The sequence below is a fragment of the Hyperolius riggenbachi genome, chromosome 2, assembly GCF_040937935.1.
Source record: "Hyperolius riggenbachi isolate aHypRig1 chromosome 2, aHypRig1.pri, whole genome shotgun sequence".
NCBI lineage: Eukaryota > Metazoa > Chordata > Amphibia > Anura > Hyperoliidae > Hyperolius > Hyperolius riggenbachi.
Window position 1 is genome coordinate 150,367,143 of NC_090647.1, and position 25,691 is coordinate 150,392,833.

The following is a 25,691-nucleotide window of genomic DNA, read 5'->3' on the forward strand; positions in this document are numbered from 1 at the left end:
TTGCAGAGGCTGCAACAGAGTAAGTGAACCTGATCTCTTGGCAATTATTACAGAGCAGAGGCTGCAATGGAGATTACCTGATTCTTCAGGTGATATTAAAGGGCAGAGGCTGCAACGGAGGGAACCCGATCCCTCAGGTGATATTGCAGGGCTGAGGTTGCGACGGAGGGGACCTGATCCCTCAGGTGATATTACAGGTCAGAGACTGCAACAGAGGGAACCCGATCCCTCAGGCCATATTACAGGACTGAGGCTGCAGCAGAGGGAACCCAATCCCTCGGGAGACATTGCAGGACAGAGGCTGCAACGGAGGAAACCCGATCCCACAGGCGATATTACAGGGCAGAGGCTGCAACGGAGGGAACCTGATCCCACAGGCGATATTACAGGGCTGATGCTGTAACGGAGGGGACCCGATCCCAAAGGCGATATTGCAGGGCTGAGGCTGAGATGGAGGGAACCCGAACCCACAGGCGATATTGCAGGGCAGAGGCTGAGATGGAGGGAACCTGATCCCTCAGGTGATATTGCAGGGCAGAGGCCGAGATGGAGGGAACCCGATCCCTCAGGCGATAATGCAGTGCAGAGGCTGAGATGGAGAGAACCCGATTCCTCAGGTGATAATACAGGGCAGAGGCTGCAACAGAGGGAACCCGATCCCTAAGGTGATATTACAGGGCAGAGGCTGCAACAGAGGGAACCCCATCCCTCTGGCAATATTGCAGTGAAGAGGCTGAGATGGAGGGAACCCGATCCCTCAGGTGATATTGCAGGGCAGAGGCTGAGATGGAGGGAACCCGATCCCTCAGGCGATATTGCAGGGCAGAGGCTGAGATGGAGGGAACCTGATCCCTCAGGTGATATTGCAGGGCAGAGGCCGAGATGGAGGGAACCCGATCCCTCAGGCGATATTGCAGAGCAGAGGCTGAGATGGAGTGAACCCGATCCCTCGGGCGATATTGCAGTGCAGAGGCTGAGATGGAGAGAACCCGATCCCTCAGGTGATATTGCTGGGCACAGGCTGAGATGGAGGGAACCCGATCCCTCAGGTGATATTGCAGGGCAGAGGTTAAGATGGAGGGAACCCGATCCCACAGGCGATATTGCAGGGCAGAGGCTGAGATGGAGAGAACCCGATCCCTCAGGCGATATTGCAGGGCAGAGGCTGAGATGGAGGGAACCCGATCCCTCAGGCGATATTGCATTGTAGAGGCTGAGATGGAGGGAACCCGATCCCTCAGGCGATATTGCTGGGCAAAGGCTGAGATGGAGGGAACCCGATCCCTCAGGCGATATTGCAGGGCAGAGGCTGAGATGCAGGGAACCTGATCCCTTTGGCAATATTGCAGGGCAGAGGCTGAGATGGAGGGAACCAGATCCCTCAGGTGATATTGCAGGGCAGAGGCTGAGATGCAGGGAACCTGATCCCTCAGGTGATATTGCAGGGCAGAGGCTGAGATGGAGGGAACCCGATCCCTCAGGCAATATTGCAGTGTAGAGGCTGAGATGGAGGGAACCCGATCCCTCAGGCGATATTGCTGGGCAAAGGCTGAGATGGAGGGAACCCGATCCCTCAAGCGATATTGCAGGGCAGAGGCTGAGATGCAGGGAACCTGATCCCTTTGGCAATATTGCAGGGCAGAGGCTGAGATGGAGGGAACCAGATCCCTCAAGTGATATTGCAGTGTAGAGGCTGAGATGGAGGGAACCCGATCCCTCAGGCGATATTGCTGGGCAAAGGCTGAGATGGAGGGAACCCGATCCCTCAGGCGATATTGCAGGGCAGAGGCTGAGATGGAGGGAACCCGATCCCTCAGGTGATATTGCAGGGCAGAGGCTGAGATGGAGGGAACCCGATCCCTCAGGCGATATTGCTGGGCAGAGGCTGAGATGGAGAGAACCCGATCCCTCAGGCGATATTGCAGTGTAGAGGCTGAGATGGAGGAAACCAGATCCCTCAGGTGATATTGCAGGGCAGAGGCTGAGATGGAGGGAACCCGATCCCTCAGACAATATTGCAGTGTAGAGGCTGAGATGGAGGGAACCCGATCCCGATCCTTAAAGTGGTCTAACACCCAGCATTTCAACTTTGCTTTAAAAGATTGCTTACAGCTTATAAACTATTATGCCAGATTTTTTTTTCAGCAGAAATTCACTGAATGGATTAAACATGACATTTTAGTGCTGCATTTAGCTAGAAATGCTCCTCGTGCTTGCTTGTTTAGTTACAAATGTATCTATCTACAATGTAACAAACAAACACTGCTCTGAGAGAACAAAGAGGGCTTCCCCGGCAGGCTTTTCAAAGGTCTATTTGTATTACAAATAAAGATACATTTTGTAACTACAGATGAGAACGGATGCGGATTCCTAGTTAAATCCAACACTAAAATGTCATGTTTAACCCATTCAGTGAATTTCTGCTTAAAAAAAAATCTGGCATAATAGTTTGTAAGCTGTAAGCAATCTTTTAAAGCAAAGTTGTAATGCTGGGTGTTAAACCGCTTTAAGAGGCGCTTAAAGAGAATCTGTATTGTTAAAATCGCACAAAAGTAAACATACCAGTGCGTTAGGGGACATCTCCTATTACCCTCTGACACAATTTCGCCGCTCCTCGCCACATTAAAAGTGGTTAAAAACAGTTTTAAAAAGTTTGTTTATAAACAAACAAAATGGCCACCAAAACAGGAAGTAGGTTGATGTACAGTATGTCCACACATAGAAAATACATCCATACACAAGCAGGCTGTATACAGCCTTCCTTTTGAATCTCAAGAGATCATTTGTGTGTTTCTTTCCCCCTGTTCTCATGCACTGAAGTTTCAGGCTGCTTGTTTCTTCCTGCAAACAGCTTTGCCCTTGTCTGTAATTCTTCAGTATGTGAAAGCCCAGCCAGCTCAGAGGACGATTTATCCAGCTTGTAAAAGATAAGAGAGAAGCTGCTCTAATCTTAAATTACACACAGGCAGTGTGCATAGAGGGGCCTGGAAGGGGGGAGTTCATAGCAGAACCACAACACTGAAGAACTTGGCAGCCTTCCAGACACAGGCCGACAAGTCTGACAGGGGAAAGATACATTGATTTATTACAGAGACAGTGATAGTATAAAGTGCTGCAGTAAGCCAGAACACATTAGAATAGCTTTTTGAACTTGTAGGATGATAGAAAACAGGATGCAATTTTTGTTACGGAGTCTCTTTAACTTGAATCCTTGTGCAGATTGTTTGATACTCCTCCCTATATTGCCTGATGAAGCGGGGTTGAACCTGCGAAACGCGTTGCATTTCTTTTTGGAGTTCCTAATAAATATGTTTGACTGTCTGAATCGCAGTCGTTGTCGTGTCTGCTTGAGGGAGGTAAGACCACCACTTCCTCCTTCAATTTTGCCAATTAAGTTGTTTTTTAAGCTCATTTAATCTAATCTTATACTTTTGGCGCCTCTGTTCATTGTATACAATTTTGAGTCCACCATTGGTGGAGGGTTGCTACCCTTTCTTCCTGTCTACAGAGAGCGACTTCTTAATCCTGAGTGGGGTCAGGACAATTTTCCCACCTGCCTTTACAGTGGTTGCCTGCTGGTGACCCTGACTTGTGAGTATCTAGCAATACAAACTTATTGCCACCTTGTCCAGTACGAATTACACTATTGGGGCTCTTGGTGTTCCTTGTTTTTATCTCTTTACTTATATGGATGCTTTGAATAGTAGTAATCCGTAACAAACTGTTCCCCATCCCCGTCTTGCAGCTCTGACACTGTGGTTGAGTGCTGGGCGGAGGCCCAATGTAAAAGTTGCACCGGGGCCCATAGCTCCTTAGCTATGCCACTGCTGGCATGCCTTCATTCACAAGCTGAATTTAAGAGACACTGAAGCGGGAAAAAAAATAGGATCTAATGATTTGTATGTGTAGTACAGCTAAGAAAAAAACATTAGCAGCAGAGACGCAAGTCTAATATTGTTTCCAGTTCAGGAAGAGCTAAGAAACTCCAGTTGTTATCTATGCAAATTAGCCATTGAGCTCCACGACTTTCAAAGTCGCAGAGAACTCTGCCAGACACTTGAGATAATAAGCTTTAAAAGACAATGCATCTTTTATTTCCCTCTGCAGGGAAGATTTTCAGCAGCCTAGTGAATTTTTGAACCCATTTAGAATGCTGAGTAGTGTCTAAACTGCAAATATTAGAGAATGATGCAATGTTATAAAAACACTATATAACTGAAAATAAAAATATTAGAATATTTTCTTTGCTACTACTATTCTAGTAATTATCTGTATTACACAACCAATTCATTATATCATATTTTTTTCCCGCTTCAGTGTTTCTTTAAGGAGTAGGTTTTTTTTGAGAACGTAAAGTTTAAAGAAAATTCTTATAACCAAGCTACATTATTGCATTGTAGAAAAATTACTAAAACTACAAATCTGGAGTAATTAGTTCCACATAAATTACTTTTAATAGCAGAGCTGGATATAGATGTACAGTATATATTTTTCACCAGAACCATTGTCTTCTCAATGGGCATTGATTATACCACACTCTTCCTAGGATCTGGGAAATAGAAACCAAACTGTAGCTGTTGGTTGCCATAGTAACAAGTAAACACTGGATTTGAGGATTTGCGCAAGTGCTGAATGCTGCACTGATTCCTGACATCTGGATTGTTTACTAGCAATTATGGGAACTGTCTCTGTGTCAAAGAGTGCAAGTGGGATTGTGCGCTAACCAGCGGATGGATAGAGGGAAATTATATAATTAGACAACATTAGCAATGGCATTAATATTCATGGCAATGGCATGTAATAGTTTTTTTTAGCACTTAAAGTGACCTTGATGTAAGAGGGAAATGGAGGCTGCCATATTTCTTTCCTTTCAAACAATGCCAGTTGACAGACACTCATACTGAACTTTGTGGTGTGAGTAGTGTCTGAATCACAACCATGGAACAAGGATGTGCTCAGTGTTTTCAGACTTTAATATGAGCAACTGATCTGCACACTTCTTCTGAGTCTGAGGTTTGAAATATTAGAGGAAGAGGATCAGCAGGACCATGGCAATCAGCATTGTTTACAAGGAAATAAATATGGCAGCCTCTACCATGTGTATATGCTTCTCACTACAAGGTCACTTGTAAAGTCACCTTGTTACCCTTCACAGCAGTCCACATTTTCATTTGAAAGGTAACTGATTTATAATTAGGTTTAGCAGTGAAATTTGGACAGGCCGCAATGTGATCTGAATGATACAGGGATGGCCTGTTTATAAACTTCCCAAACCAAACTGTTTACTAAGAGCCACTAACATCCCATGTTCAGGCAAAGACAGATCTGTATAGATTTATATTCATAAGTGTTCCAAAAATACAACCAAAAGTATGTTCTGCAATAACCACCCAAGCTAATTGCTTGTATTCCAGCTTTGGAGGTTTTCAGGCGTTGAAACATTTCAGGAAGCTGTGATTCACAAGCCAGTGTTATCTCTGGTGAAATGTCACTTTGGCACAGTTTCCAGAGATGTTTATCAGATGTCATTTGACCGTTTTTCTGGTTTGTACAACAGTGGGCTGTCCCAATGACACGCTACCACCAGCTGACTCACTGAATGTTCTGTGTAATGTACATTTCCCCCAAACCCATCCTGGCATTGAGGAAACCTGTAGAACAGGTGCTGCTGCCCATTCAGTGGTGTTTCTCATTGTCATTCTGTAAATATCACTGCCTATGTAAACATCATTCTATATAGACATGGAACACCTGTCTGAATATTGTAATACAGATAGCATTGTATGCTAAACATCTCAATGCTAATTTTGTGTCCTCTTCCTGAAAGTGAACCTGAACCGAGTAAAATTATTTAAAATAAACACGATGTACCTGCAAATGAATATTACATACTTGACTCACCGTCAATTCTTCTCAGAAGCTCACCGTTTTCTTCTTACATCGATTCCTTCCTGTTCTGACAAGATTTTGTCAGAACTGAAATATATCTGTTGCTGTCAATTATATATCAGTTGCTGTCAGTTATAACTGAAAGGACAACTGATGAGCAAAGTATTGTCCATGTTTCCCAATGGCTCAAATGGGCAATATTACAGTTTAACAGTGTGCTGACCCGGAAGCTGTTGTGGCATAATGGGCATTTTTTAAAATGGCGGACTAAGAATTCCTTTGAACACAGTGGACACACAGGATACAGGAGAGGAGAAAGAGATTGATGAGTAGAATACACAGGAGGTAAGTATGACGTGTGTCTGTTTATTTTTACTTTTCATTTTCAGTTCAGGGTTGCTTGAAGCTCAGAACATTAGCATGTTCCAGAGATACATGGAAGCACAGTGTGGTACAGAGGCTCCCCTCTGCTGTTGTGTGGTAGGACTGGACAGCAGTGCTTCATTACATGATTCTTTCACTAGTCCTGTTGGTAAGATGTTAGAAACTGTTTCATTTTCCAATCTCATTGGCTGATCAGACCATTCAACATCAAAACTGCTTTTTAGTCCCCAGAATGCAGTCATCACCCTGGGGTGGCTTTAGGCAATGCTACATATAGAGGTCACATCAGATTTGCAACAAGCAGCATTTTTTATATTGATCTGTGGAGTGGAGGCTATTCTGAATATGATCTTAAAGGCCTCCCTCACAAGGGAGGTTGAACTGGGCACTTGTTGGTTGTATATATACTGGAATATAAGCTGACCCGAGTTATAGGCTGACCCCCAACTTTTACCTTAAAAAACTAGAAAAAAATGATTGACCTGAGTATAATCTGAAGGTAGGAAATGGAGCACCTACTGAGGACCTCCTGGTTCAAGAGAGAGCCTGCATTAGCTTTGGACTGTACTGGGTAATGCAGGTAACTGTTACCTGTACCGCTTATGTTTTTCTCGCTTTCGGAGAGGCACTATACATACCACATACTGGATACCGCTCTGACGGGGCACGTTCCAGATGGGGGGCAGAAGACTACTTTGCGTACTGCTCTGGTGTGGGGCACATTCTGTAGAAGGCAGAAGCCATCTATGCATACTGCCCTGAGGGGGATGCACATTCCACTCTGCATATACTAACGACTTGCGTATAAGCCAAGACACTTTGGTTCCAATAAATTGGTTTATACTCGAGTATTTACGGTGCATTCTATCTAATCCAGGGCTGAGCAGTCGAAGCAATTTTGGGTACCTGGAGTCAGAATCAGTGGTTTCAATAAACTGAGGAGTCGGAGTCAGATGATTTTTAAACCAAATCCATAGCCTTTGTAAAAATTAGATTAAGGAGTTGTAGCAGTTTTGAGTACCTGGAGTCAGTCGGTGGTCTCATAAACTGAGGAGTCAGATGATTTTTGTACCTCTCCACAGCCCTGATTGAGGAATATGTTCCCAGATTGAGCAATTTTTTTATCAATGCTGTCTGGAAAAATCTGATTGCCTTCCTGTTCTTGAGGCTTACCCATGTTTTGCTCCTTGTGCTAAACCTGTGTTTACTTTTGTAAAGTTTTATTTTCTTTTAATCAGTGACTTTGACATTGACAAGTTCAGCTCAGACCTTTTTACAGGTTGGACTTGTTGTTGGGTGTGCTGTGTTTGTGTGACTGGTGTGTACTGGACTGTGTGAGGCACCTGTTTGTAGTACAGGAAGAGGTGTACAGTCTGACCCCACTGTCTTGAATTCTTATATTCTGCAGCACATACGTTGCGCTATCATAAGCAAAGGAACTGCTGATTGCAGAAAGGCTTGGCAATCGGTTATCTCCAGTATTTTGCTTAATTCGGAGTGTTCATTAGAAAAAATGTTGTGACATTAAAATGCCTTTTCCTGTGTTTCCAATACTCTTCCACTGTGTTAGCTGATATTCTCACTTCTAAAGTAACACAATACCTACTAATTCAAAAGCATCATGCATACATTGCATGAGGTTGGATAGTGATTTACCTTCTAACAAAAATAACTATTTCCAAAGTAATAATGGTAGTGAGAAAAATGTCTGCTTTGGTCAGGATGTCAATAATGCATGTGATGATCTGGCACAGATGGTGTGAATTGTGCCCTGATCCAGTAAGATCTAGGCATGTGTTCAATTATGTATGGACCTGAATAGAGAGGAAGCATTATTCTCAGATGCTGCATTCATTCAGCAGTGTGCACTCTGCTTTGCTATGGAATGCTATGAATGGAGCTTGCAATCTACAAGCTTTGTCTTGCCAAGTAACTGCCCTCTGCACATTTGATCAGGCTGGAAAAATATCACAATATCACAGAAAGAGCTGCATTTGACTACATATCCCATTTATACACACTACACTATGGAGGGCTCCCAGTGTCTGTTTTTGTTTTCTTTTTCTGGAAGTTCATTCCAGATTCTCATCAGTGTGCTTGGAAATGATCTTTGAATAAAAGGTATGGTGGCTTTTGGTTAATTTTATTTAACACTTGCATTTTCACAGAAATATATACAGTAGATACAGTGTGGCGACCAAAAAACCTGTAGGTCCCCCGTGTGCCTGTTACTCTCTGCTTGCTGTGTGTGCTCCCTGGGTTTATTGAAGCCTGTGTCACCTACATTTGCTGCTGTATAAGAGCCAGGCCTGTGGAGCCCAAGCAATTTTTGGATGCCTGGAGTTGGAGTCGGTGGCTTCATAAATTGAGGAGTCGGATGATTTTTGTACAGCCACACCCCTGGTAAGTATTAGACTACAGAGTCAGAATCGAGGAGTCGGAGCTATGGAGTCGGAGTCGGTGGTTTCATAAACTGAGGAGTTGGATGATTTTTTTACCGACTCCACAGCCCTGGTAAGTATTAGACTAAGAAGTCCGAGTCGAGGGTTCAGAGCAATTTTGGGTACCTGGAGTCGGAGTCGGTGGTTTCATAAACAGATGAATTTGATGATTTTTGTACTGACTCCACAGCCCTGGGTGACATTGCAGAGCAGAGGCTATGATGCATTCTGTAGCTATGTGGGGTCAAAGAACCAATGGAGGCAAATACACTACATACTATGTGAAAGGCCCTTAATGGATCTGCTTATTACTGAGGTCTGGATAACACAATAGCTACAGCCAGTAGCACACATCCTGGTACCTTGGCCTACTGCCATTCTTGCCTGCTTTCTCCACATGGCCAGTCAGACAACTGTCGGAGGGGGTATCATAAACTGAGGAGTTTTTTTTTAAATTGCAAACGCTCTACCTGTACCTTTTCTGAGTGTTTTGGCTCAATAGCAGGTATAGGGAAATTGCAAACCGATTGAAAAAGCGCTTTGTATTGCGATTTCCCAGGTGCTTTGCTGAATAAATACATTGTATTTATTCATTTCCGGGTTAAAGAGTTCACTTCACCACTGACGTCAGGAAGTGAAAAATCAATCGCTTCGCAAAAGCGCTTAGAAAAGCACTTATAAAAATGCTTTTCTAAGTCGAAATCGCTCTGAAAGCGCTTGTAAAAAACACCCCATAAATCACTAGCGCTTGCGATAGCGCTGGGCATTTATAATGTGAACAAGGCCTAATAGTGTTGTCTGAATATAGAAATTGTTCAGGTTGTAGGTAGGTCGCTATACTACGGAGATGAGGTGAGGTTAAATTGGATTGTACCCATCCTACCACGCCTAGTATCTGAGCTCTCCCTATTAAGTTGCAGTGGGGTGTCAAAACCCCATTGATGTTTTGGAAATTTAACCCATTTTGGTTCGATTTACTCTCAAATGATGATCTCATTACAAACTAGGTTGTAAGTACAAACAAGACTAAATTATGTGTAGCAAGGTGTACTCTTCCTGTTACAGAATTGTTGTTCTGTTGCCATCGGGAACATTCACACAGATCAGTTAGGATTAATGCAGAGTGGTATTTACCATCCATCTGATGCATGTTGTGCCAGCAGCCAATTGCGGGGCCTCGGTGTGGTTATGTGGAAGTCAGAATACATGTGCAAATCATGAATCTCTGTGAAGTTTCAGAATCCACATTGAAGTCAGAACGTCCTGAAATCTGTGTATAAGTGAAGAAGTTGTCTGCTACTGCTGAGACCTAATGTAGCCATTGAGAGAGTTTTTAATTTATTGTCTTTAAATCAGTTCAGGAATGGTTTTATCCAGGATGTAAGAATACTTATATGGGATGGGATAGCAGTCTATCTTGGTTACTGTACTTGTCTCGGGCAAAGTGGTAAGTTATATATGGGTCACACAGTATTTTGTATCCAATCCAACCACAGTCTATAAACTGAGGTCTTATTGCTATTATTTTCTGTCTGTTACGAAAGGCATCCATTAATGATACAGTCTTGATTGTGCAATCTTACCACTTACATGTAAAGTGAAGGACTACATAAAGTATCCATTCAGAGTATATTCACTAAGGGCCTATTCACACTGACAATCGCAAAACGATAGTGATTAGCGCTAGCATTTTGCACCATGATTTTTACGCAATAAACACATATATTTCACTGTACATTCTCGTGATTTTTTTGAACAATTGTGATCAGGGCTGTGGAGTCGGGGCAATTTTGGGTACCTGGAGTTGGCGTCGGTGGTTTCAGTAAACTGAGGAGTCGAAGTTGGATCATTTTGAACCAAATCCATAGCCTTTGTAAAAGTTAGACTAAGGAGTCGGAATCGGAGCAATTTTGGGTACACTGGTGGTTTCATAAAATGAGTCGAAGTCGGATAATTTTTGTACCGACTCCACAGCCCTGATCATGATTAGCATTTCCTAACACTGTAATCAGGATCACTCAAAAATCGTGAGAAAACGATGCAAGCACCGCATTCGCTTTTGCCGCTAATCACCGGCGATTGTGGCAGTGAGATCACTGCTATATACTTTTTATTGCCTTTGCATTTATAAAAAAATGTTAGCGATCATCGGCAATTAACGGTAAACGCCCGCTAATCGCCCAAGTGTGAATGGGCCCTTAAAGGTACCTGAGATCATGATAAATAAAAAAAAAAACATACATACCTGGTGCTTCCTCCAGCCTTCTTCAGGCTCATCAGTCCCTCACCGTCCTCCCACGCAGCCTGGATCCTCTGCTAGGTGACTCACTAAATGCGCCAGTCAGCACGGGTGCAATCTGACTTGTGCATTGTGCCAACTCGCTTCCGTCAACAGGAGCACTATGCGCCTGCGCAATAGTACTGCAAAGGTGCACAACGCTCCAGGCTGACAGAACGCGCATCTGGCCTGGCCGCGCATATGCAGTTCCTTCTGAACGGAATTAATTACCGGCCTGCCTAGTGGACGATTCAGGAAGCCTGGGAGAACATGGAAGAACTCGAGGGACCGTTGAGCTTGAAGAGGTCTCATGTTCTCAGGTTTCCTTTAATGTATCCTTCTACATAGATTTGGTATGATTGTACAATGTAGATTGTGTTATTGATGAGCACCTTACACTACATGTGCTTCTTTCTCACCTGCTTACACTAGAGCCAGATTATTGTGTCCCAATATATTGAAGAATAATCACAAGACCTTCCAAGCTTGTGTATTGACTTTCTTGTGTTGTGTTTTCCAGTGATAAGAGCACAAGTCTACCATTTACCACTCCAACTCACAAAGAGCATTGGAAGAAAGCAGCCATGGGAAACATCTTTGGAAATCTGTTGAAAAGCCTAATTGGGAAGAAGGAAATGCGAATACTCATGGTCGGGCTTGATGCTGCAGGAAAGACCACCATCTTATACAAACTGAAGCTTGGAGAAATTGTCACCACCATCCCTACTATAGGTATTATCAATCATACAAGGCTGCTGTTTATTCAGCATTTCATTAGATCTCCCCAACATAGTTTATTTTTGCCCTTGTTATTTACATGTTTATTTACCTGTGTAATTCAGCAGATACATAGGTCTTCTGCTGGGATCAGACTTGAGATAATCGGCACGATCTGTCTTCAGTCAACACAACCATCTCTGGACAGACTTATATGTTCAGTTCTCTGCTTAGAGGAGGAGTTGCCCCTCTTGCCCTGGGCCAATACAATATACAGTACAAGCACCTCCTTGTTGTTAATACCTGTGTGTGAATATTGCATATCTGTGATCAGTACATCAGTGATTAGTACTTGCAGTGCTGCCTCAGGTTCAACTGGCTTCCTGGACACAGAAAGAAATGATAGATTTGCAGTGAACACTGATCAGACTTAAACATAGGCCTGTAACTGGGCAGCAGTGGGTGAGTGGAGGAAGCAGGGAGAGGTACAAAGATGCTGTATATATATTGGATTGTAAGTCAGTATAATCACATACCAATCAGTATCTTCTTTAGTAAAAAATTGAATTGAGCCCATCGGGGTGATCTGTAATCCTTAGCCTCCTGATGCTGCTAGTTGTCTTCAGGGACCATCCTGTTCCCTGTCCCTGGCCCTCTTTGTATTTGACTGGATACATCTGTTGAATATCCTTCTAGAAATCCCACAGCAAAAGCAACCCCTTGTCCAGAAGTGCTTTGTTTTACTGTGCATGAGCAGTTTGAAACTTACACATATCCAATTCATAGTGGCTTGTTGCTGTAGAGAGTACTGGGAATGGGACAAACTCTGAAAGCAACACGCAGCATCAGGGGGCTAAGCAACTTACCAATCCTCCAGGCACCTTCTTCTGTACTTCCTGTAGCTGCTTTCCAGCATCCTCTGTGTTCGTGTCCCAGCATATCATGTGACCCGATGTGGGTCACATGACATGCCGGGTCCCATACATGGAAGTCAAGAAAGCCCCCTTGAGTTGCAGGTAGTCTAGAGGAAAGCCCCCGGAGGATTGTCAATTCACTCCTGTTGTGGAAAACTCTGCAAATTAGAAAAGTACTGCCCCCGTTACCCCTTTTAGGCATGCTGGATAATTGAGACTTCTTGATGCCTGAGTTCCCGATAATGGGGACTTTGCTGTAGTTAGTTTGGCTGAAAAAAAGACTTCTGCCCATCAAGTTCAACCAGAAAAAAAAACAAAAATTCAAATAAACACTGCACCTTTAAAAGGGGAAAATTCCTTCCCGACTCCAGGTGGCAGATGAATTCCTGGAACCAGAGCGGGGACAAGGTCCTCCAGCACCCAAGGCTGAGACATCAAAGTGCGCCCCTTCATCCCTGCCACCCGAGCCATCAAACACTGATTGCTATTAGTCTAAGAGGCGCCACAGGGCCCACAACCTCCCCAACACCTTAATCTCTAGATATCTGGCTTGCAATCACTGCCATGTATCCCCTTTTCTTATTTCTTTCTGCTTCAAACACAATTAGGAATGACAGCTGAATGAATTCTGCGCCCCCTCCTACACTGCGCCCTGAGGCTGGAGCCTCTCCAGCCTATGCCTCGGCCCGGCCCTGCCTGGAACTGCATAGTGATTGTAGCTATGGATGTCCTTCGGTGCAAAGAAAGCAACAAAGCCCTCTTTAAATGCAGATATATAGTTTGCCATACCTACTCCTTGTGGTAAGATATTCCACATTTTAATCACTATTAGTGTGAAGAACCACTTTCTTAAAGTGAACCTCTGGACTAAAAAACTACTCAGCAGAACTGAAAAGGCTTGGTGTTTAACAGTTTCACAGCATCAGAACTTTGTTTTTCTTACCAAAGCATCATTTTTAGCTGAATTTTTAGCTAAGCTCCACCCATCAAAGAAAACTTCCCGGACTTTTTTTTCCCCTGATGCTGTGCAAAGCATGATGGGATTTCCTATGTTGTTATTCACGTTGCCTAGCAACTGGGAGACGTGATCAGCACACAGGACAGTTGGAACTGTGTCTCATGCTCTCTGTCACCTCCTTTCAACCAAAAAGATGGCTGCCCTCATGAAATCAAACATTTGCCTGTTCTTTTAAAACAGGATGGGTAAGAGATTATATTACCTATCTGTTTTAATTAACATATAAATAATGTAACTTAATGACAGTATGTTTGTTTAGGCTAAAGTTCCTCTTTAATAGATGGCAAAAACTTTTTTCCTCCATACGAACATCATGATACCTAGTTCTTTGCACAAGCCTAGGGACAAATAGCCAAGCTTTTGTATTGCTCTCTCATGTATTTATAAATGTTAATCAGGTCACCTCTCAGTCATCTTTTTTTCAAGCTAAATGGGGCCAGTTTGTTCAAACTTTCTTGGCAAGACCTTCCATCCCTCTCATTTATTTAGTTGCCCGTCTTTGGGCCTGGCCCAGTACATCAATGTCCTGCCTATAGTGTGGTGTACAAAATTGTATACCATATTACAGTTTTACCCTTACAAGTGATTTATACATAGAAAGTAGTATGGTAGCATCTCATGATTCTATTTTCCGCTTTATGCATCCTAGAATTCTATTGCTTTAACGCCTGCTACTTGACCTCATATACACTGTATATACACTTTATTATACGGTTACTTAACTTGTCATAAACCAGTATTTCCAAGTCTTTCTTCAAGTCTGATGTTCCCAGCTGTATGCCATTTATTTTATATGGTGCTGTTGGCACATCCAAGGTTGCATGACTTTGAATTTATCAACATTACATTTCATCTGCCATATGCCTGGTCCATATGGTCATTTTATTCCTGTTATAATATGTCACTATCTGGCTTTGCCTTGATAAATTTTGAATAAGTTTGTTTTATCTGTGAAGATGGCAACATTACTCTTTATTCTATCTACTATATCATTATTAAATAAATTGGAAAGGATTGGACCTAGTACTGATCCTTGCGGGACCTCACTGCTAACATTTTCTCATTTTTAATATGAACCATTTACCACCTCTCTTTGCCTTCTATCCCTTAACCAGTTATCTATCCACTGATACACATTTTCCTAGTCCCTGCATCCTCAGCTTCTGCACCAGACTATTGTGGGGAAGTGTGTCAAAAGACTTTGTAAAGTCCATGTATATCACATGTATTGCTTTCCCAAAAGCTGAATTTGCATTCACAATATATAGCTAGTCATGAACTATACTGGTTTATACAAGTCAGGTTTGGGCTTTGTTTCTAGTAATTAAAGATAATTTAAACCATTTAATGTATTTCCATTTGCATCCTCTCACAGGCTTCAATGTAGAGACAGTGGAATACAAAAACATCAGCTTTACCGTGTGGGATGTGGGTGGTCAGGACAAGATTCGGCCACTATGGAGGCACTACTTCCAGAACACTCAGGGTAGGTATCCATGTATAGACACTTGGTAAATGTGTGGCTCGACATGTCCCATACTGCAATACCAAAGGCGTCCATTTAGACATAGAATTATCCTTCCTGTTTTCCTGCTTTTATCTGACCTTTCCTGGCTCCATTGGTATTCTTATCCAGTAGCCCTGCTTTTAGTCTCCAAAATTCCTAACAATAACCTTACCTTGCACTTAAAGGATTCCTAACACTAACCTTACCTTGCACTTAAAGGAATCATCAGGGAAAAATAAAAAAATCAGCCTTACTCATCTGGGGCTTTCTCCAGCCCCTTGCAGCCGACTTTCCCACGCTGACCTCTCTGCCGCCGCCCCAGGCTCCCCGCATGCACTGCGCAGACGCAGAACTGCGCCTGTGCAGTGTGCCGCCGACCACGTGACCATGATTGACAGCGACACTTCACGCAGGCGCAGTAAGGACGACCTCGAGGTCGGCCTGAACAGCGTGTGGGGAGCCCGGTACGGCGGCGGACAGCGGAGCGGTCGGTGTGGGACAGTCGGCTGCTAGGGGCTGGAGAAAGCCACAGGTGAGTAATGCTGTTTTTATTTTTTATTTTTGCCTGATGTTTCCTTTAAGTTTAACCCTTAGGACTCGTTCAGACTATAAGCGTGCCGTGCGCATTTCAGCAGCACGTATAGTGTGCGACACACAAGAACGGTAGAAAGCCATAGACAGCCCTTTTACCGTTCCCATCATATGCGCTGTGCAGCAGTGCGATGCGTTATTGCACTGCTGCATGCATTTTTTGGCAATCGCAGCACAGATTCATTCACTGTATTGAATGGGATCTGCAGTGCATAGTATCACAGATGACGTGCGATCATACATGTTGCGTTCCGATTGCACGGCCATGTGATAAACAGTATTACAAGAAACACAAGACTGGTCAGCATGGTGGTGTAGTGGTTAGCACTCTTGCCTTGCAGTCCCGGGTCCCTGGTTTGATTCCCAGCCCGGGCACTATCTGCACAGAGTTTGTATGTTGGTTGCGTGGGTTTCCTCTGGACACTCTGGTTTTCTCCCAAGTCCCCAAAACATACACATAAGTTAATTGGCTTCCCCCTAATTTGGCCCTAGACTATGATGGACATATGACTATGGTAGGGATTAGATCATGAGCTCCTCTGAGGAACGGTTAGTAACAAGACAATCCAGTTCCTCCACATGTATCAGCCTTTAATATTATATCTCATTGAAACATGAAGAAAAGAAAAGACAAAAAAACAACACACGTGATACTGTATAAATTGTGTCAACAATATTCCACCACTTGTACAAAGCTTCTGTGTACTGTCTTCCACCACGGTAAACAGCACCTCCGAGCTACAGGCGTGGACAGTCGGCATGTGGCGGATCTATCGTTGTAAGAAGCTTGTTTTTACTTGGGAAATGTCAGTGCACTTCTTTTAACAATTTTTAATAAAAATACGGTTTTACACTATGAGGAGCTCCTTTAATTAATAGGTGGTGTAATAAGACAGTTAGAAGCTGCATTAATCTGCCGAATATGTTCACAGTGGCGTACCTAGGGCATTTGACACCTAATGCTGGGTATTAAAAGACACAACCCCCCCCCCCCCCCGTCCTAAAAAAAAAAAAAAACACTGTGTAGGCTCCCCCCCACTTAAGTTGGCCTCAGTATAGGTAGCTAACAAAAAATGGGTGCCGCGGCGAAAAATGGGCATGGCCATGACCGGATGAGGGCGGAGCTAACTGTAATTTAAAGTAAACCCGGGTTGAGAGTGATATGGAGGCTGCCATATTTATTTCCTTTTAAACAATAGGCAGCCCTGCTTATCTATTTGGCTGCAGTAGTGAACTGAATTATACCAGAAACAAGCATGCAGCTAATCTTGTCAGTTCTGACAATATTGTCAAAAACCCCTGACCTGCTGCATGCTTGTTCAGGGTCTATGGTTGAAAGAATTAGAGGCAGATGACCAGCATGGCAGCCAGGCAACTGGTATTGCTTAAAAGTAGATAAATATGGCAGCCTCAATATTATTCTCACCTCGGGTTCCCTTTAAAAGTGTAACGCAAAGACAGTGGGCCCAAGTTTTGGTGACCCTTTCCCCAGAAAATTCACATAATTGTGCAGGTTTTCTCAAGAAAATACACGTAATGTGAGCAGATTTGCCCAGAAATTACGTTCAATCATGTCGGCACATTTGACCAGAAAACACGTTCAATCATGTCGGCAGATTTGACTAGAAAATACATGCAATCATGTCGGCAGATTTGACCAGAAAATAGTTCAATCATGTCGGCAGATTTGCTCAGAAAATACATGCAATCATGTCGGCAGATTTGCCCAGAAAATACATGCAATCCTGTCGGCAGATTTGCCCAGAAAATACATGCAATCATGTTGGCAGATTTTCCCAGAAAATACATGCAATCATGTCGGCAGATTTGCCCAGAAAATACATGCAATCATGTCGGCAGATTTTCCCAGAAAATACATGCAATCATGTCGGCAGATTTGCCCAGAAAATACATGCAATCATGTCGGCAGATTTGCCCAGAAAATACATGCAATCATGTCGGCAGATTTGACCAGAAAATACATGCAATCATGTGGAAGATTTGACCAGAAAATACATACAATCATGTGGCAGACCTGGCCAGAAAACACTTCAATCATGTAGCAGACCTGGCCAGAAAATACATGCAATCATGTCAGCAGATTTGACCAGAAAATACATGCAATCATGTCGGCAGATTTGCCCAGAAAATACATGCAATCATGTCGGCAGAGTTGACCTGAAAATACATGCAATCATGTGGAAGATTTGACCAGAAAATACATGCAATCATGTGGAAGATTTGACCAGAAAATACATGCAATCATGTGGAAGATTTGACCAGAAAATACATGCAATCATGTGGAAGATTTGACCAGAAAATACGTGCAATCATGTGGCAGACCTGACCAGAAAATACATGCAATCATGTGGAAGATTTCACCAGAAAATACATGCAATCATGTGCACTTCAGTCACTTCAGTCATGTAGCAGACCTGGCCAGAACAGTTGATACACCTGCTAATATAAAAAAAACATTTACTCACCTGAAGCAGCAGCAGACCTCCTGTCCCGGCCTCTGTCCGGCGCGCAGCTCCCACAATCCTCTGCAGCCAGCCAGCCAGCCAGCCAGCAACTGAAACTCCTGCGCTGAGAGCAGGGCTATGGGAAAATGGCGCCCGAAGCCCTGCATTGCAGACTCCAGAGCAGGGCTTCAGGCGCCATTTTACTGTAGCCCTGCTCTGCCGCTGTCAGAGCTGCGGCCTGCTGCTGTCAGTGAACTGACACGGCGTCTATTAGACGCCGAAAGTCAGTTCACGCTGGGGGGTGCTTTAGGGGTGCTTGGAGAATTTTAGGGGGTGATTCAGCACCCCCTGGCGCCGCCACTGCCCCAGTATAGCTAGTATAGTTGCCCCCAATATGGCTCATATAGTTGCCCTCAGTGTAGGTAATATAATTGCCCACGGTGTAGCTAGTATAGTTGCCCCAGTATAGCTAGTATAGTTGCCCCCAGTATAGCTAGTATAGTTGCCCCCAGTATAGCTAGTATAGTTGCCCCCAGTATAGCTAGTACAGTTGCCCCCACTATAGCTAGTACAGTTGCCCCCAGTATAGCTAGTACAGTTGCCCCCAGTATAGCTGGTACAGTTGCCCCCAGTATAGCTGGTACAGTTGCCCCCAGTATAGCTGGTACAGTTGCCCCCAGTATAGCTAGAACAGTTGCCTCCAGTATAGCTAGTACAATTGCCCCCAGTATAGCTAGTAAAGTTGCCCCCAGTATAACTGCCCCCAGTGAAGCTAGTATAGTTGCCCCTAGTGAAGCTAGTTGCCCCCAGTGAAGTTAGTATAGTTGCCCCCAGTATAGCTAGTATTGCCCCAGTATAGTTAGTACAGATGCCCCCAGTATAACTAGTACAGTTGCCCCCAGTGTAGCTAGTACAGTTGCCCCCAATATAGCTTGTACAGTTGCCCCCAGTGAAGTTAGTATAGTTGCCCCAGTATGGCTAGTGTAGTTGCCCCCCGTAAACTTAGTTTAAATGCCCCCAGTATAGCTAGTTTAGTTGCCCCCAGTATAGCTAGCCCCCACTGTATAGATGCCCCAGGAGGGGGAAGCAGCGCTAGAAGGAAGGGCAGTGGGGGCAGCGGCGGGGAGGGGGGCCAGAACCCCCTCACCTGGGACCCCTCCTTCTGCCTCTCTCCTTCTCCATAGATTACAGGCAAGTGTTGGCTCGACGGGAGGCGTGTGGAGAATTACTCACCTCACTTCCGCGTTCCAAGCGCTGGCAGCGTCATGTCGTCACAGATCTCCGCCTTCAGTGCTGCCGCTAATCAGGAAGCACAGAGGGCGGCATTGAAAACGGAGACCTATGACGCTGCGCTCCAGCGCTTGGAATGCGGAAATGAGGTGAGTAATTCTCTGCATGCCTTCCCGCCGAGCCTGCACTTGCCGGTAATCTATGGAGGGGTAGAGAGGCAGAAGGAGGGGTCCCAGGTGAGGGAGGGGGGGATTCTAGCCCCCCTCCCCGCCGCTGCCCCCACTGCCCCTCCTAGCGCTGCTTCCCCCTCCTGCTCTGCTGCTGTGGGGGGGTCGTGGCGACACCCCCCCTAGCTGTCAGTCACCCGGTGCGCCACGCCCCCCTGCGCTCTGTGGTAGGAACGCCACTGTATGTTCAGTACAGCCTGTGAAGGTTTTGAAGCCTACCTGTGTGCTGTCTTATAATTTGGATGGCAACAAACAAGATGAGAGACCACGTGTGATGTGTGGTGAACTAGAATCTTTGGGGAGGCTTGCTGGCTAATCCTTGTGCTCCTTTACTGTCTGTGGTTTGGCAGTCACATAACACGGTGAGGGTCTGTGATACCTGTTTAACGTGGTGGAAGATAATACACAGAAGCTCTGTACAGGTGGTGGAATATTGTGGACACTCAGAATTTATACAGTATCACGCTGTTGTTGTTTTTTCTTTTCTTTTTTTTTTATGTGTCACTGAGATATAATATTGAGAGGAAGATTTTGCGGAGGCTGATACATGAGAGAGCAGAATCTGGAGGAACTGGATTTATGCACTATAGGCTTGGTGATGGCTTCTGCGATCCATGGACAGGGATTTTTAATTTAGTTAGGAGTGGCTTCACTGGTCACTAAGGACACAATTTGATTTGAAATGTTTGTGTATGTATTTTGGATTTTGTGCTTTGTGCTGTTTAAGTGTTTAGCATAAGATTAAGGGTGAGTATTAGGGGTGAGCGCACTTTCATTGTTGTATATTAGTAACAAGACAATATACTCTGTACAGCGCTGCGGAAGATGTCAGTGCTATATAAATACTAAATATTAATAAGAAGAAGATGACAAATAAGTTGAAAATTACAGTGATATTTTGTTACACTTTAAATCATTACATTTAAGGATCTCTAACCTTACTTTCCATTCAACCTTTAACTATTCCTAACAGATTCACTTAACTTGTCCTGATCCTAATGCCGAGCATATTGTGAGGATGGAGAGTGCTGATAATTGCTTCTGGTGCCCTCTGAGCCCAGCTGAACAGCAGCACAATGCACAGTTCATTTATAGGTCATTCTATTAACTGTTCTATAAACCTGAGCTTATTTCAGAAACATATATACACCTAATACACAGCAAGAGGTCTGTAGAACGGAGTTGTTTGGAACAGAACTTTGTGCTGATATTATATATATGTTGTTATTATTAATAAACTTAAAAACACTGAATACAAGTTTGTAATTTTCATAATGTGACTGTGATGTTAGGCCGGACACTGGTGCACAACTAGTGCTATTCAGAACATCCATTCTACTATTCATCGACACAAACGTTTATTTTGTGTATATGATATGAACTGCAGAGTACATAGTTGACATTCTCATTAGAGCTTTAGTAAGCTTGATGAGAAGTGAATAGCCTGTGTGATCCAGCAAACCTGAACTGGATTCTATTAAAATGTGTCTGCTATTATGTGGGAAATGTTTGCAACCTTCATATGTGTAATATATGATCACAGTAAGGATACCTGAACTATGGATAAATATAAGAGGTGGCCATACCTGGAACTGTACCTCTGTGGCTTCTCCACTTTGCCGGCCTCCCTTCTGTCGTGGCGCTGTCCCTCCTATTCAAGGCTCTGACTGACACAAAAGGGGAAACCAAGAGCCAGTATGATGTGGTATGTTGAGAGGAGAAATCAGGGGTAAAGTGAACACCGTGAAATATACCCATAAACAAGGGTTACCAATTAGGAAACCACTTTGAAGGCAGGTGGGGAGATTAGACCTGACCCCACTCAGGTTAAGAAGTTGCTCTCTGCAGATGGGAAAGATGGGGGTAACACCACTCCACCAAGGGTGGACTTGGCAATACCTGGTATGGTCTGAAACATGTAAGCTGTTTTCATGGGACTTTTGCTCTTAATCGTTGCCATGAAGTGGAATTAGTTGAAGATATAGCGGAGATCATTAAAATGGAATAAAATATTATTGGTTTGTCAGTCCAGGTTCTAAAGCAGGGGTGTAAAACTCAAATAGAAAGTGGGCTGAAATTGAACACTGGGACCAAGTTGCAGGCCATCCTCAGTGTCTAGTGGCCACCTCCCTCCCCTATACAGTTCCCTGGTGTCTAGTGGCCCTCCTCCTTCCTCTATACAGTTCCCTTTCACTTTGAGCCCACCAGGAGAAAAGCGTGATATTATTGTTCTAGGTCTTGTCTTGTTGTGGTATCTAATGCCTTTTCCCTCCCCTATACTGTTCCTTGGTATCTAGGGGCCCCCTTCTCCTCTATACAATTCCATTATGTCTAGTGGCCACCTCCCTCCCCTAGACAGTTCCTTGGTGTCTAGTTACCCTCCACCCTTCCCTGTAGAGTTGACTAGTGTCTAATGGCCACCTCCCTCTCATACACAGTTCCCTGGTGTCTAGTGGCCCCCCCTCTCTCCTACACAGTTCCCTGGTGTCTAGTGGCCCTCCTCCTTCCCCTATACAGTTCCCTGGTATCTAATGCCTCCTCCCTCCCATATACAGTTCCCTGGTGTCTCGTTCTCCCTTCCCATATGGCTTCCCTGGTAGTTTAGAGTTGGTCGAACACAATGCAAAGTGGGAAAACCATTTGCCGGCCAAAATTGATGGCTCTGCAGGCTAGGTTTGGCCCCAGGCCAGAGTATGACATGTATGTTCTAAAGTGTAACTCAGAGCACTAGATAAAAAGAAACTGGCAGGGGCTCCCGCAGCCACAACACTCCTGTATGCAATGGATGGACTACTAGGAACAGGGAAGTATTTGTAAGCAGCTGACAGCAGATCTCATATGTCTGCAGGGGAACAGACTCCGTGATGGAATCACATTATTGACAAGGGGCAATGTTGATTTGTTTTAGCACATTTGTAAGTACATGTATTCTTTAAAGTGTACCAGAGACTAGATAATATAAAAGTTTTATACATACCTGGGGCTTCCTCCAGTCCCATCAGCACCGATCGCTCCAACGCTGCCTTCGTCAGCCTTCTCCAGCTCCAGTACTGGGTCCCGGCTGCCGGTGAGATATGTAGAGAGCGCACTTCTCTTGCTCTGAAGGCTGAGGACGGTGGTGTGGGAGCAATCCGTGTAGATGGGGCTGGAGGAAGCCCAAGGTATGTAGAAAACTTTTATATTATTTTATCTCTGGTTTCCTTTAAAGGGAAGGTTCACGGTGGTTTAAAAAAAAAAAATGCTAATCCACTTTCCTGGGGCTTCCTCCAGCCCGTGGCAGGCAGGACGTGCCCTCGGCGCCTCTCCGCAGGCTCCCGGTCTCCTCCGGTGGTGCACCCGGCCTGGCCAGGCCGGCTGCCAGGTCAGGCTCTTCTGCGCTCCAAAATGCACCTCATGCGGGCGCGCAGACGTCATCGGACGTCCTCCGGGCTGTACTGCGCAGGCGCAGAACGACTGCACCTGCGCAGTACAGCCCTGAGGACGTCCGATGACGTCTGCGCGCCCGCGTGAGGTGCATTTTGGAGCGCAGAAGAGTCCGACCTGGCAGCTGGCCTGTCCAGGTCGGGTGCGCCACCGGAGGAGACCGAGAGCCTGCGGAGAGGCACGTTCTGCCTGCCATGGGCTGGAGGAAGCCCCAGGTAAGTGGATTAGCATTTTTATTTTTTTTTAAACCACCGTGAACCTTCCCTTTAAAGAAAAACTCCAACCAAGAATTGAACTTTATCCCAATCAGTCGCTGATTACCCCTTTTACATGAGAAATATATTGCTTTTCACAAACAGACCATCAGAGGGCGCTGTATGACTGATTTTTTGCTGAAACCCCTCCCACAAGAAGCTCTGAGGACCGCGGTACTTTTGACAGTTTGCCACAATGTAACAAGGTTCACAGACAGGCATTAGCTGTTTACAGCTGTCTCTAACAGCCAAAACAGCTAGCAGCAGCTACATAACCTGCTAGCAGTAAAAATGTCACCATGTAATAAATGTCAGAATGTAAATCAGGGAGAGGAAAGATTTTACAATGAGCAAACACTGACTAAATCATTTATACATAATTATTGTAAAAATGAAGCACTTTTTTTATTACATTATTTTCACTGGAGTTCCTCTTTAAGCACATGATAGAAAAGATCCTAAATAATATGAAAAAAAGAACATTAAATATCTTAGCTATATCATGGATTGCTAGTGGCTTTTTGATTACTGACTAGTTTATGCAGTTCTGCTTCCAGTTTCTGTATCTGCCCTCTGGATCCACAGATAAAGCAGTGTGCGGGATTCCCTAGCCTGTGGTTTCATGGTTCGTATGGCCAACACTTGAGTCTTCTTTTCCCCAAGCATTCATAAATCTCCTGCATGGATTCTTGTATTTTGTCATATCTTGTTTCACAGAGTGATGGTAAGAATTGCTCCCAAAGTGCTTGTAGATTTGCAAGGCAGACTAATGTGTTATTGATTTATAATATATAGGGATTAAATACAGCAGAATAGCGTAACTGGAGTACCGTGTAATGATTTGCGTCTTCCTGTTTTGTCAGGTTTAATATTTGTGGTGGACAGTAATGACAGAGAGAGAGTTAATGAGGCGCGTGAAGAGTTAATGAGGATGCTGGCGGAGGATGAGCTCCGGGATGCTGTGCTACTTGTCTTTGCAAATAAACAGGTTGGTTTTATGATTGATAATATGTTTGATGTTTGTATTGCAGTCATAAGTCAGCTTTAGGGAAAAAAAAAAAATTTGAGGTGAAAACCAACTTAAAGGGACCCAGAGATCAACAAAATAAACGGTTTATACATACTTGGGGCTTCCTCCAGCCCCATCCGCCTGGATCGCTCCCACGCTGCCTTCCTCAGCCATCTCAATCGCCAGTACCGGGTCCTATAACTTCGACCAGTCAGGGCCAGTTGACGCAAGCGCAGTGTGCTCCCTCCGTACTGCGCAGGTGGCATAGAGACGGAGTGCGTCCCTGCGCATGCGTACAACTGGTCGCGTCTGGCTGAAGTTATAGGACCCGGTACTGGCGATTGAGACGGCTGAGGAAGGCAGCGTGGGAGCGATCCAGGCGGATGGGGCTGGAGGAAGCCCCGGGTATTTTTAAATCTAATATAATTATTTATCTCGGAGTCTCTTTAACCTTTTATCAGCTAAATAAAGTAAAATGTTATTAGGCTGCAGGGCTGAAGCTTTCCTGCCCAGCCTGGCAGCGTATGCAGAGCGGTGTAGGAGGTGTTTTTATATTTACATGTTGCCAGACGCTGGACCGGTTTCCTCTCTTCACCCACCTGCGGTCCTGCACTCCTGCCATCCTTTTCTGACTTCTGATCACGTTATCACATGTTCGGGGCTCAGAGGATAGTGTCAGTGGTGCAGCGCCACCCGATGGTGGAAGAGGGGTGATGGAAGAGTCTCTCTCATCTCCCCTCCTTCACCACTGGGTGGCGCTGCACCACTGACACTATCCTCTGAGCCCCGAACATGTAATAACGTGATCAGAAGTCAGAAGAGGATGCCGGGAGTGCAGGGCCGCAGGTGGGTGAAGAGAGGACGACGGTCCAGCGTCCGGTAACATGTAAATATCCCTGCGCCGCTCTGCATGACTTCAGTAGGCAGAACAAAGATTTCAGCTGGCTAAGGATAAAATGAGTGCAGCATCTTCAAACAAAATATTTCGCTTGGAGTTGCTGCTAATGGGTTAAAGAGTATCTGTGATTAATTACATTTTGGGAAATCAATTGGAATAGTCCATTGTCCAAAATGTCCTTATGCCTGGTACACATGATGAGATTTTCTGACAGATTTACTGCCAGATCGATTATTTCCAACATGTCCGATCTGATTTCCAATCGATTTTTCCATAGAAGTGATTGGAAGATCGTTTGTAAATCAAATCGGACATGTTAGAAATAATCAGTCTGACATTAAATTTGCCAGAAAATCTCATCGTGTGTATCAAGCATTAGATGTACACATACATACATACATACACAGTACAATAAAAAAAGATTTTACAGGGTTTTTTTCTGGACA

The 25,691-nt window shown here is 44.4% G+C and overlaps 1 protein-coding gene across 2 annotated transcripts in view; it reads left to right on the forward strand.

Annotated features, from left to right (window-relative positions):
* Positions 1-25,691, forward strand: part of ARF3 (ADP ribosylation factor 3) — a 63,275-nt gene that overhangs the window by 24,051 nt on the left and 13,533 nt on the right. For both annotated transcript variants that reach the window (XM_068267685.1, XM_068267687.1), the window contains exons 2-4: positions 11,513-11,724; positions 15,017-15,127; positions 24,202-24,326. In XM_068267685.1, coding sequence (XP_068123786.1) covers positions 11,577-11,724; positions 15,017-15,127; positions 24,202-24,326 — 384 coding nt within the window. In that variant the 5' untranslated portion in view covers positions 11,513-11,576. The remainder of the gene's footprint in view (positions 1-11,512; positions 11,725-15,016; positions 15,128-24,201; positions 24,327-25,691) is intronic.